At 36.6% G+C, this 13,743-nt stretch overlaps 2 protein-coding genes across 3 annotated transcripts in view; one reads left to right on the forward strand and one right to left on the reverse strand.

Moving 5' to 3' along the window:
* Positions 1-1,234: 1,234 nt before the first annotated feature.
* On the reverse strand, positions 1,235-13,365 carry LOC127834723 (peroxynitrite isomerase THAP4-like). Of its 2 annotated transcripts, XM_052360748.1 has the most exons (6): positions 13,269-13,365; positions 6,349-6,411; positions 5,602-5,695; positions 3,129-3,238; positions 2,843-2,946; positions 1,235-1,775 (listed from the first exon to the last, which is right to left on the reverse strand). In XM_052360748.1, the coding sequence occupies exons 1-6, from the start codon at positions 13,276-13,278 to the stop codon at positions 1,665-1,667; spliced, it is 492 nt and encodes a 163-aa protein (XP_052216708.1). In that variant the 5' UTR covers positions 13,279-13,365; the 3' UTR covers positions 1,235-1,664. The 2 variants fall into 2 exon arrangements, with proteins under 2 accessions (XP_052216708.1, XP_052216707.1); XM_052360747.1 differs by lacking the exon at positions 13,269-13,365 and having other exon boundaries at positions 6,349-6,427.
* Positions 9,114-13,743, forward strand: part of LOC127834722 (Na(+)/H(+) exchanger protein 7-like) — a 68,119-nt gene continuing 63,489 nt past the window's right edge. The window contains exon 1 of the mRNA XM_052360746.1: positions 9,114-9,195. Within this exon, the coding sequence (XP_052216706.1) occupies positions 9,169-9,195 (27 nt within the window). The 5' untranslated portion in view covers positions 9,114-9,168. The remainder of the gene's footprint in view (positions 9,196-13,743) is intronic.

The raw sequence follows: 13,743 nt of genomic DNA on the forward strand, positions 1-13,743 counted from the left end.
TGCATATTGAAATAGCTTTAGTACACATGTTTAACAGACCATCTTGACTCCACTTAAGAGAGACTCATTATGAACCATGTTAAACGTACATTTACATTACCGTTTCCAGATGATGTTTAATGAACGACATCACTGCATTAAATTTGACGTACAATTGTATATAATAAAAGCTTCACTCTGGAAAAACGAGATTATTCTTCTTCTTGTGATACAGCACTCCTTCCAAATAGAATATTTTGTACCGGTGGCTATTGGTTAAGGGGTGATAACTGTACAAAGGTGTAAAGGTTAAATGCATGTGCGAAAAGTGTCGTCCCAGATTGCGATGTGCATTCCACTTGGGCTAACCAGGGACGACAATTTACGCCTAAAATGGATTTCCGCTAATATAAGACGCCATCTAAACAGCAACAAAAATACCATAAGTGTCGTCACGGATGAAACAGAACATGTTGCACAGGCTAATTCGGGACGACACTTTCCGCACATGCATTAATACCGGATTTCCTAGAGCGAGATTCCATTGTAATGTAATTCACATAATGTTATCTACTTACTTTTTTATGAAAAAAATGGATTCCGTAGTTTTGCGACAAGGAAATATATCCGAGAATATTGGTTTCTCTTGTTGCTTAGCTAAAGTTTATAATTATCAATAACCATATAATGCACTTTAAAACAAAATAATGATTTTTTACCTTCGTGGAAAAAACAAACATGAGTAGTACTTATGGTTTCGCAATGACGTCATTTGATGTCGTTTGTGTATTCTTTGGTCATTTTTTGTTTGATCATTTTTAAACATAAAGGGAGACAAGTACGGTGGGATTAATACAATGTTAAGGCTTGTTTTTTAAGGTTTTATCTAAAAAACATTAAAAAACGTTTATGTATTCAATAAAATATCTGAAGTCAATACTAATCCAGTATCAATATTGAACATTGTCATAGGTTGCTGTGGCGTAGTGGATATTGTGTCCGCCTAGCGACCGCCAGGTCACGGATCCAATCCCACTGTTTTAGCGTTCTTTAGACCCCCCATAGGCACCAAGTACTGGTTCTAGTCTCAGAAAACGGACTCAATAATGCTTTTGATCAGGGACCTATGCAAACGTTTGTATAGGTCCCTGTTTTGATGCAATCAAGCACAAATAAATTTTAACTAACACTATCAACAACAAAAAGTCTTTGAATAAATGCACTGTACAAATTAATAAGGATCAACAAATGCAGATAATATAAAATAACTTCATTGTATAACATTATATACAGCAATTAAGTGTTTTACATACAATAAATGTTTAGAGTCTCTACTGGGACGTTTAAATTAGCATATTACCAACGTCAAGTACCAGAGAAATACATTGAAATCAGTTGAATAATACAGATTTGGTTAGTATTGATTGTACAGTTTTTATACACACACTAATGTAAATGGAGTAAGTACACTACCTCTGTACCATGTGTGCACTATCAATGTATACCGTTCGAATACAAAAATTAATGCATGTGCGTACAGAATCGTCTAGATAAGTCTGTGCAATTAGTCCAGTTAGGACTGGATTTTCATTTAGAAAAGACTCAATTAAACGAAGCAGACTGCGAAGGTTAATCTAAGACGACACTTCAGTCACATGCATTAAGCCCAGTTTCCACAATGTTGCTCATATCTTTGTGTATGTGATTCGTAGGTGTTCTGTCATAGGCGTGTTCTCTGTCTCCATGTCGAGAACCTGCACCAGTTTGTCGCCATTACGCGTGAATGTTCGCCGCACCTGCAAAAAGAGCAATCATCAAAGCACTCAAAGAATAATTACAGTGGAAATGTTGCAATCAAACTTATGAAAGCACTCAAAAATAAAAACAATGGAAATGGTGTCATCAAAGCACTGAAATCACTAAAACAACAAGGTCAGTGAAAATGGTGTCATTCAAGCACTGAGAGCACTAATTCTTTAAATACAATGGAAATGGTAACATTATAATCAAAGCACTGAAAACATTAAAAGAATAAATACATGGGAAATGGTGTCATCAAAGCACTGAAAGCACTAATTAAAGAAACACAATAGAAAAGGTGTTATCAAAGCACTCAAATGATAAATGACCCCCACATGCCGCATTGACACAGAAAATTTGCATGTTGTCTTCACAAAAAACAGCGGACACCATGCTCAATGTTTAAAACGCACTAAGTGACCCAGTGACCTGGTTTTTGACCCTGCATGGCCAATGTTCGAACTTGACCAAGACATCAGCTAGATACAACTTCTGACCAAGTTTGGTGAAGATCGGATGAAAACTACTTGAATAAGATAGCGGACACAGACCGACCGACAGACCGAACAACAGACAAGCTCACTCCTATATACCCCCCTAAACTTCGTTTAGTGGGGGTATACAAATCTCAATTAAAAAAAAAAGAAAATACTGAGAGAAATTGTATTACTTAAATCACATGAATTTTAATGTCAAAATCAAGGTCGATGCATTGCCATTAGTAAACATGCTGATCTGATTTCACTTTTCCATGTATGTAAAAAATATTGTATGCATTCACTCAATCATGTTTGTCTTTGTAGTTGGATAGTTCACCATTTTAAACATTTATTTCAGTCACATCACGTCACTTTTCCTGGGATTGCTGTTTTGCCCATTTTAAATGCACATACGTATTGGAATAACAAACAACTGAAATACTTGACCTAAAGGTAGAATGTAGAATGGCCAAAGCAAGAATTTGATGACTCATTTCCACACAGGTGTTTTGGCCGGGCCGGGGATTCAAACCTATGAACATATCCTCTTTTTAAAGATTTTCCACAGCAATATGCCAACTTGCCTTTTTTACAGCAGGAGGCTTTCTAAACGTCAGCCCACCCACAGTGTGAGACTCGAGTTGCATGTGGTTGTCCGTGTACGTGCCTTCCTCCACCTCACACACTCCTGACAAAAACAAGGTAAAGAAATGCATGTGAGTAAAGAGTCTTCCTAGATTAGCCTGTGCAGTAACCTGTCATTATCATTATCACCATCATCTACAACATCAACAACAATATCCAGAACATCATCATTATCATCACCATAATCCATAGAAACATATTTTTAAGGCTACTTAATATGTTTACCAATGTTTGCTGCAATAATAAGCGCCACCTGGTTGGAGTTAGGTTTCACCCGTACAAAGCCCAACTCTCTGTGCAGTGGATTCTTATCTGCTGCGCGCCAGGAATAGAAGCTGCGAATGAGACCATAAATGAATATCATGCAAGTTATATAAATTGCAATTGCAAAAAAAGAGAACATAATTATCTGAATTGATGAAATATCTTGTGAAAAGCTGCAAAGAAATGGATTGCTTATTATATGTAAATATACCAATATCAAAACGTATAAAGGGGTCATTCTGTTTGTATATATGTTTTTTTTAAAACATATTTTTCGATTTACATGTATTCAATAATTGAATTATAGTTAAGATAGAGTCTTAACAGAGGAACTTTGGTGTAAATGACCCCTGGGGTCGTATTCCAGAAGCATCTTAAGTTAAATTTTATTCTTATCCGTAAATTGGGAAATTTTCTTCAATGTTTAATTTCATATTGCAATAGATTGGCATCAAGATATACATTTAAATAGCATAATTATTCCCTTTGTCATTTTAGGAATACCAAAAAAACATGTGTTTCCTTATTTAGTAAAGAAATACAAAACATTGTAATTTTTAACTTCAGTGAAATTATTTAAGAAATATTTTAAGATGTTTCTGGAATACCACCCCTGGCCTATCAAAATGCAGCCTAATTCAACGAGTATGATACATATAAATCTGATCAAAGTAACATTTAGTTTTAAATACTACGCTAATGAAAAAGGGACGCTCAAGTTCATAAAACCTGTAATTAATAAATATTTGAAAGTTCATAGTTGCGACCAACTTTAAGAACGATCCTTATACTGGGCCCCGGTTGGTTTTTCACAAAGCATTTCAAGGGAATATTAACTAAAGCAGTTATTAAGTAAAATGCTCATATCAAATGTTTAATGTCAAGTCAAATCAAATACTTATTGCATATAAAACTAAACAGCATGGACCACTTTAGCATAATTCTCTTGCTGATGGCATTTTTAATAAACAATGACACACAAATGATTTATACAGCATTTTAATATGCAAAGATAAACACACCAATTAGCCCATGACTTAAGATATTCAATGAATAAAATGAATTTCCTTTCCTTTTCTCTAAGATGCAATATAAATATTAAACTATCTTGCAAAACTTTAAATGACTGTCATGAACTGTTCATGACTTTCAAAAACAGGTGATAAATTAAAAACCTTGAAATGTCACTTAAAAAATGATTCATGAATTCAAGTTCATGAACCCAAATTCATGACACCATGTGAAAAAGGGTTCATGAGTTCATGAACTGTTTCTGATCCATTTTGGCCACTTTTTCTTTCCCATTACTGGTAAGTGCAGGGCTCCTAGGTATCTAGAACCAGTACTTGGTGTATTTGAGGAAGATCTAAAGAAAGCACCCACAGTGGTAATCAAACCCAATGGCGGGCACCATACCCACTTCACCAAGGTGAGACTTGTTATTCATGTTCCTTCTTCAACCCTTTCCCACTCAAAAACAATGTGAAATTAGCTATGTGCAAACAGCAAAAAACCAGAACAGCCTGTGAGTAACTCGTAGTCTGTTTAGGTTTTATGCTGTTTGCTGCTCATCAGCATTTAAGGGTTGGAAATGAAGCCTTTAAAATTTGAATCTAGTAAGAAAGCTCTTAAATAATTATATAATTAAATTTAACTTAGTAAGGGACCAAAAATGCGTCATAATACGCATCTAAGTAGTAAAGGGTTCACAAAGTTCTTGACATTGTTCATGAACAGTTCTTTGATTCTTTGGAAGGGACCAGTTCATGAACAGTTCTTTGATTCTTTGGAAGGGACCAGTTCACTAACAGTTCTTTGATTCTTTGGAAGGGACCAGTTCATGAACAGTTCTTTGATTCTTTGGAAGGGACCAGTTCACTAACAGTTCTTTGATTCTTTGAAAGGGACCAGTTCACTAACAGTTCTTTGATTCTTTGGAAGGGACCAGTTCACTAACAGTTCTTTGATTCTTTGGAAGGGACCAGTTCATGAACAGTTCTTTGATTCTTTGAAAGGGACCAGTTCACTAACAGTTCTTTGATTCTTTGGAAGGGACCAGTTCACTAACAGTTCTTTGATTCTTTGGAAGGGACCAGTTCACTAACAGTTCTTTGATTCTTTGAAAGGGACCAGTTCACTAACAGTTCTTTGATTCTTTGGAAGGGACCAGTTCATGAACAGTTCTTTGATTCTTTGGCAGGGACCAGTTCATGAACAGTTCTTTGATTCTTTGGCAGGGACCAGTTCACTAACAGTTTTTTTATTCTTTGGCAGGGACCAGTTCATGAGCAGTTCTTCAATTCTTTGCCAGGGACAAGTTCATGAACAGATCTTTGATTCTTTGTCAGGGACCAGTTCATGAAAAGTTTTTCACTTCTTTGACAGGGACAAGTTCATGAACAGTTCTTCGATTCTTTGGCAGGGACGGGGTTACCTAAACTGGAGGTTCGGCTGGCCCACATGCGTAAATTCGACCTCCTCGCCATACGTGAAACTCTGAATGGTCGGATAGTAACCCTTTCCCTCCTCTGTGAGGTAAACAAACATGTAGTTAACTATATAATAGTACCCTGGATGCTTTCGAGTAGTACCTAACCTGAGCAAAAGTGAGTTGGTAAACATTATCATCATCAAAATCGTCATCAGCATCAGCAATATTCAATATAATCTCATGTTCATTTAGATCATTTGAGCCTCCCTCTACCTAAACAGGGCTACATGCAAGTGTGTTGAGTGTTTTCTCATAATTAACCCGTGCTGTCCGCACAGGCTCATCAGGGATGACAATTTTCGCTTTTATGTTATTTTTTGTTTTTTAGAAAATCTTTTTAAAGCAAAAATCCAGTTAAGGCTTAGAGTAATTAGTAGACTTCACAGGCTAATCTGGTACAATACTTTTATCACATGCATTAAGCCTAAACACACACTTTTATCACATGCATTAAGCCTAAACACACACTTTTATCACATGCATTAAGCCTTAACACACACATTTCCCAGAAGATGCTCATAAACTCCTGACTGGCATCGTCATTTTTGTAATTGAGTTAATCATCAAATAATATGCCATATTCACTGTAAGCTTTGTCACATTGATAATCATTATTATCATTATCATATCTATCATTCATATATATATTATATATATAACTGATATAACAAATATATACATTTGTTTTACCTGAGCGCCACTTTCCCAGCAGCCAGGAGACGCCCTTGACCATGTCATGGAGAGGTGGCGAGTCTGCAAAAAGCAACATGGGCCTGTATTCCCAACAAATTTTTAGACTTAAGTCTAAGAATAAAAAATATCCTTAAAACTATTATATTCAAAAAACGGCACGACCTCAAATTAACCCTTTACAGCTTAGATACGTATGTTGACACATTTGTAGTCCCTAAGAAAGTTAAGACCATTAAATTAAAGACCATTCTTACTAGATTCAAGTTTTTAAGCCTTCAATTCCAACATTTAGATACTGATGATCAGCAAACAGCATAAAACCTTAACAGCTTGCAAGTAACTTGCAGGCTGTTCTGGTTTTATGCTGTTTGCACACAGCCATTCTGACTTTGCTTCCGAGTGGAAAAGGGCATGCATAAAGCATTGTTTTTTTCAAAGTAAACTGGGCTAATATTCAACAACCGTATTTAACCCTTTCCCTCTCAGACGCAAAGTGTAATGGTCACCTGCAAACAGCATGAAACCAGAACAGACGCAAAGTGTAATGGTTACCTGCAAACAGCATGAAACCAGAACAGACGCAAAGTGTAATGGTTACCTGCAAACAGCATGAAACCAGAACAGACGCAAAGTGTAATGGTTACCTGCAAACAGCATGAAACCAGAACAGACGCAAAGTGTAATGGTTACCTGCAAACAGCATGAAACCAGAACAGACGCAAAGTGTAATGGTTACCTGCAAACAGCATGAAACCAGAACAGACGCAAAGTGTAATGGTTACCTGCAAACAGCATGAAACCAGAACAGACGCAAAGTGTAATGGTTACCTGCAAACAGCATGAAACCAGAACAGACGCAAAGTGTAATGGTTACCTGCAAACAGCATGAAACCAGAACAGACGCAAAGTGTAATGGTTACCTGCAAACAGCATGAAACCAGAACAGCTTGAGATTGACTCACAGTCTGTAAAGGTTTTATGCTGTTTGCTGCTCATTAATATCTAAGGGTTGGAAATAAAGCCTTTAAAACTTGAATCTAGTAAGAAAGTTCTTTAAATTAATTAAACTTTCTAAGGGACTAGAACTGCATCAAAATATGTATCTAAGTGGTAATGGGTTAATTACTATATGGTACGAGCCTTGTTCTTGTTAAACAGGGATAAGTGCATGCGCATACAAGAGCTGTCCCAGATAAGCCTGTGGGCTTTGCAAACACTAATCAGGGACAAGACTATCTGCTTTCATAGAATTTTACATTTTAAGAAAATCTACTCTTTACATAAATCCTGTCTGGGAAGAAAGAAGTGTACCCGATTAGCCTTTGCAAACTACACAATTTGAACAATCTTTGTAATTAAACAACCACATACCAAATATTATAGCTGTGTGCCTTGCTGTTCCATATCAGTTGTTTTGTAAACATAATGTTGAATCATATTATATCAAACATTTACCCCCACCCCCCTTCCCCTCCCTCCTCAGAAGAGCTGATTTTTCTAAATACATGTAATACCCCTGCTGGCCCTTTTGTTTGTGTCAGACATTTTTTAAGTCATTTCGCTAAAAAACAGTATACACAAATCATGGCCATTATTCACTCCAGGTTTTGATTAAAACAAACTTTGCGCTGTACTACTTCATAATGTTACACATCAAATATTAAACTTCTGACCATTGCTTTTTCAGTGGAGAAATTATTTCCTTTAGAAGTATATGAGGGTCGCCCTGTGAAAATGGGGTTCAATGCATGTGCAGAGCAGCAGAAAGTGTCGTCCCAGATTAGTCTTGGCAGTCTGCACAGGCTTATCTGGGACGACGCATTCCACCTAAATTGAATTTTTGCCAAAAAGGGTCTTCCTTTAAAAGCAAAATACAATAAAAGCGAAAAATGTTGTCCGTGAAATCTTGGACTACCCTTTATGCACATGCATTAAACCCCCTTTTTACAGAGCAAGTCTTATTTAAATCCAGTGATCAATGGCAAGGCTTGTTTCTACTCTAGGGGCATGATTTACACAAACTTTCTACAGGACCTTTTACTGATGTCTCTAGGGGCATGATTTACACAAACTTTCTACGGGACCTCTTACTGATGTCTCTAGGGGCATGATTTACACAAACTTTCTACAGGACCTCTTACTGATGTCTCTAGGGGCATGATTTACACAAACTTTCTACAGGACCTCTTACTGATGTCTCTAGGGGCATGATTTACACAAACTTTCTACAGGACCTCTTACTGATGTCTCTAGGGGCATGATTTACACAAACTTTCTACAGGACCTCTTACTGATGTCTCTAGGGGCATGATTTACACAAACTTTCTACAGGACCTCTTACTGATGTCTCTAGGGGCATGATTTACACAAACTTTCTACAGGACCTCTTACTGATGTCTCTAGGGGCATGATTTACACAAACTTTCTACAGGACCTCTTACTGATGTTTCATGCAGCATCAAATCTTTGGTACTTTTTGTATCCGAGAAAAAAAATGTTTAAATTATTTACTGTAAATGCCTATATAACTTATGAGAGCCCAAGGGCTAGGTCAGTTTTGACCACACGGGCTTGAATTGAAATTATTTTTTTAGAGTACTACCATCTTATTTCACATACTGGGGTATTATTGTTGTGTATACAATAGCCAATGACGCAGATGAAACATCATGGAGTTATTAATATTGATCTTTAATCTAGTTTAAGTTATAGATTGTATTGGTACTTGACTTTACTTCTGTAGTTTACTAGTATTCAACACTGCACCCATGCCACTAGAGCTAAATAAATAATAACAATTTGTGTTTGTTCTGTCAGATGGTTATTCCAAAATATTGGATAAAGGTAAGAGATAACTTTTTCAAAATAAAAATTTGATGCGATCTTATATTTATTATACTTTACATTTTTTATTTTAATAACTACATTTAAAAATAAAAGCTGCCCCATCATGTGAATATAGGTCTCATGGTATAATACTATGTTGTCACCAAGTACGCTAATAAAACCAAAAAACCTTACAAGTGTGACTACCGGTATATAGCTTTAGCAGTTGACCAGTCTGGGCAGTGTGACTTTATAGCTTAGCAGTTGACCAGTCTGGGCAGTGTGACTTTATAGCTTAGCAGTTGACCAGTCAGGGCAGTGTGACTTTATAGCTTAGCAGTTGACCAGTCTGGGCAGTGTGACTTTATAGCTTAGCAGTTGACCAGTCTGGGCAGTGTGACTTTATAGCTTAGCAGTTGACCAGTCTGGGCAGTGTGACTTTATAGCTTAGCAGCTGACCAGTCTGGGCAGTGTGACTTTATAGCTTAGCAGTTGACCAGTCTGGGCAGTGTGACTTTATAGCTTAGCAGTTGACCAGTCTGGGCAGTGTGACTTTATAGCTTAGCAGTTGACCAGTCTGGGCAGTGTGACTTTATAGCTTAGCAGTTGACCAGTCTGGGCAGTGTGACTTTATAGCTTAGCAGTTGACCAGTCTGGGCAGTGTGACTTTATAGCTAAGCAGTTGACCAGTCTGGGCAGTGTGACTTTATAGCTTAGCAGTTGACCAGTCTGGGCAGTGTGACTTTATAGCTTAGCAGTTGACCAGTCTGGGCAGTGTGACTTTATAGCTTAGCAGTTGACCAGTCTGGGCAGTGTGACTTTTTAGCTTAGCAGTTGACCAGTCTGGGCAGTGTGACTTTATAGCTTAGCAGTTGACCAGTCTGGGCAGTGTGACTTTATAGCTTAGCAGTTGACCAGTCTGGGTAGTGTGACTTTATAGCTTAGCAGCTGACCAGTCTGGGCAGTGTGACTTTATAGCTTAGCAGTTGACCAGTCTGGGCAGTGTGACTTTATAGCTTAGCAGTTGACCAGTCTGGGCAGTGTGACTTTATAGCTTAGCAGTTGAGCAGTCTCAGGGCTCGAATTTAACTTTTTTTTCTACTTGCAAAAAATTGCGAGCAGCTTTAATACCCACTCGCAAAATCAAAAGCATTCTCGCAAATTTGATGGAAACATACAAAAACCTTGGACATTAGTTTAGTACTATTTAAACAAAATAAAAGTACTTAACATGTATACACATTTTATTTCTGCAACCATACAAAGATATCAGTTCCTTGGACCATAAGGACCCACATCAGGTTGATTGACCATCTTCATCTACAACAAGTTTTAGTCTTATTTTAAGGTATTTTTCCCATTAATTCACTGTTTTCGTAGAAGGATTTAAAATCCGTTTTTTCTAACTAAACGGTTAACTTTGCTTAATCTTTTGCATTATGTATATTTTGTGTTATTTCCGTCTGTGGTTATAAAGTGAATAGTCGACTGTTTCAATTCCTTTGTACCAATACCATCCGCGTATCTGTATATACCAGTCTACATACAAGGTGCGCCCTTACGCATAAGGGTACTTGGGCGTTCTATAAATTGACTTAAGATTTAGCGATCATGACGTCGAGCAGCATTATACCTACTCATTTCTTTTCACTATTTATTTACTCGCAAAAAAATACTAGTGGCTTTAAACTTAACTCGCAATCGGTATTTTTTACTCGCATTTTGCGAGTGTGCGAGTGTTAATTTCAAGCCCTGCAGTCTGGGCAGTGTGACTTTATAGCTTAGCAGTTGACCAGTCTGGGCAGTGTGACTTTATAGCTTAGCAGTTGACCAGTCTGGGCAGTGTGACTTTATAGCTAAGCAGTTGACCAGTCTGGGCAGTGTGACTTTATAGCTTAGCAGATGACCAGTCTGGGCAGTGTGACTTTATAGCTTAGCAGTTGACCAGTCTGGGCAGTGTGACTTTATAGCTTAGCAGTTGAACAGTCTGGGCAGTGTGACTTTATAGCATAGCAGTTGACCAGTCTGGGCAGATGCACATGCTGGTCAGGAGCTTCTTTACGCTGGCTGCATACGGCTTAAGACCAATTGTGTCTTGTACTGTGAAAATTGGGCAAAATGCATGTGCGTAAAGTATCGTCCCAGATTAGCCTGTGCAGTCCGCACAGGCAAATCAGGGACGACACTTTCCGCTTCAATGGTATTTTTCGTTTAAAGGAAGTCCCTTTTAATCGAAAATCTAGTTTAAGTGGAAAGTGTCGTCCCTGATTATAGCCTGTGCAGACTGCACAGGCTAATCTGGGACGACACTTTACGCACATGCATTAAGCCCAATTTTCTCAGAACAAGACACAATTTAATCATGATGCGGCTCAAATATTGTTGTTCAGACAATACATTATACGGCTTTGATATCAACACATCATTCACAATCTAAATGACTCCATTAAACCAGCGGGCTTTTTTTTTTTAAGTCATGTGTGTTTTTCTGATATCAAATAACATAAATATACTTGTTAACCTGTTCGTTAAAAGATCTTTATTTTTGTTAAATGATAAACCTTTTGTATATTTTATTTCAATACTTTTAAGTTTTAAACCCATTTGTCTGCAGATGGTTTTACATTGATTGTTGAGATAGTTAGTGCACTTCAAGTCTCAGTAATACAGCGATTTTTTTAGCCCAATTGGAAAAAGTACTGGTACCAGTACAATTGGGATAATTGTGCGGGATAAACCCTTAAATAATTTATAATTGATAATTAAATGTTTTTAAGTTGTCAATATTACATTTACTTAGGTTCAAGCAAAAGAGCTGCACAGGGAAACTTGCATTTTATTTTAATTTTTTATATATATATATATATATTTATTTTTTTTAAGAAACCTTCATTTGGGAATTTTTTTTAACAGCAAAGGGGAAATTTGTATTTTTTTCCATTGTTGAAACTGTCGTTTTTGGGTACTTTATAAAGAAGGAAAAAAATCGCTGTAATAGAAAACAAATTCAAAACTTTGTCCCTAATATATAATTAAGCCTCGCTCTTGGCTCGTGTGCCTGTAAAGTGTTTTCCCAGACTAGCTTGTGCAGTGTTCAGGCAATCAGGGTTGACACTTTTTACTTATATAGAGAATATTATGCGAGTTTTGGATAAAGATCAAGTTTATCATGCGAGGCTGAGAACCGATGTAGCGCGAGGCCTATTTATCATATTATTTCCTCCCTATTTGCCATTAAGAATTGTCAAATATCGCATTTTTTGACGATTTTTGTGTTTTCGTAGTTGACAAAAACAGATCCTCCAATTTTTGGAAAAACCCAAATCTGTTCTAAAAATAGCGATAGTATAAAGCTCATGTTTATATTATCGTTGTTATACTATCGATTTTCAACTGGTAATAGGATAAATAGCTTGTTTGTTTATAATATAGTATAAGTGAACTAATGTGATTTAGAATAATGAGCATTAACCCATCCAGCTCAGTGATGGTAATATATTTCTACAGGTGGTTTCATTCACAGGTGTGTATATGAATATATATCATATCAGAAAAAAAAAATAGATTTTTTTTTTGGTCAATATGATAAAAAATATTGTTTTATGACAAATTGATAGTGTTAAAGTGACTTGGCCACGCGCCCTACACCTGTGGTTTCATTAGGCATGAACATGTTTCACTTTTTAAATCTTTAATGCAGCTTAAGAATACAATTTACCAAACAATCCCCAAATTATCGAGTTATCAAAAACGAGTCTTTCACTCTTTGCCAAATATGATGGTTTAATAAGAAATGTTCCTTATCCGAAAATATATCTGAACAATACTATTAAAGTGACCAGTTTCGGATTCTATTAAACGGTTCCTGATTGTGTCAAAACAGCATGTAAACGTGATCTTAAAATAATCTTACGGTCAAGTTCTAGATCTACAATGTGTCTTGTTGAAACGAATTGTCATTGTTTGAACTCGTAAATATAAACAATTCACACGATAGTCAGCCTAATACATGGTTGTAATTATCGAAATAATGTGAAAAAAAAACAACAACTTAAAACATTAAAAAGCGACGTGGGTTTAAGCGTTTTTACCTGTGTTCATTTTATGCCGAGTTTAGCCTATTAACAATCTTCTTATGAGTTCCAATGACAATTTACAAACCATGGGAAGCAACTCGTTGAGTCTATAAGAGACTGTAGTATAGTGCAGAGTTGTCTTTCCATTCTCTAATGTAACTGACGTGCAAAGACAAAGAGATTGTTCGAGTGTTTTAAGTTTACATGTGTCATACATTTGAAAATTTGCAACACGGAGCATATATTGACCATCTCATCTAGAGTCCGTGTTTGCAATAAGCAATTAATCACACATGTTCGTAAATAATTATAAACATATAATAACTTTGTAAAAAGGGTCGACGTGGCGTTGTTGATATGGTCTCCGCCTAGCGTTTCAAAAAGCAAGAGGCTTTCGTTGCAATCGAGCTAAAATAAAAAGGATTCAATCAAACCACTCCGTCATACATTCTACTGGTAAATAGAAAAGAAAAGTAGTTCTTTGCACTTA

Source organism: Dreissena polymorpha, chromosome 6 (genome assembly GCF_020536995.1).
Source record: "Dreissena polymorpha isolate Duluth1 chromosome 6, UMN_Dpol_1.0, whole genome shotgun sequence".
Classification (NCBI taxonomy): domain Eukaryota; kingdom Metazoa; phylum Mollusca; class Bivalvia; order Myida; family Dreissenidae; genus Dreissena; species Dreissena polymorpha.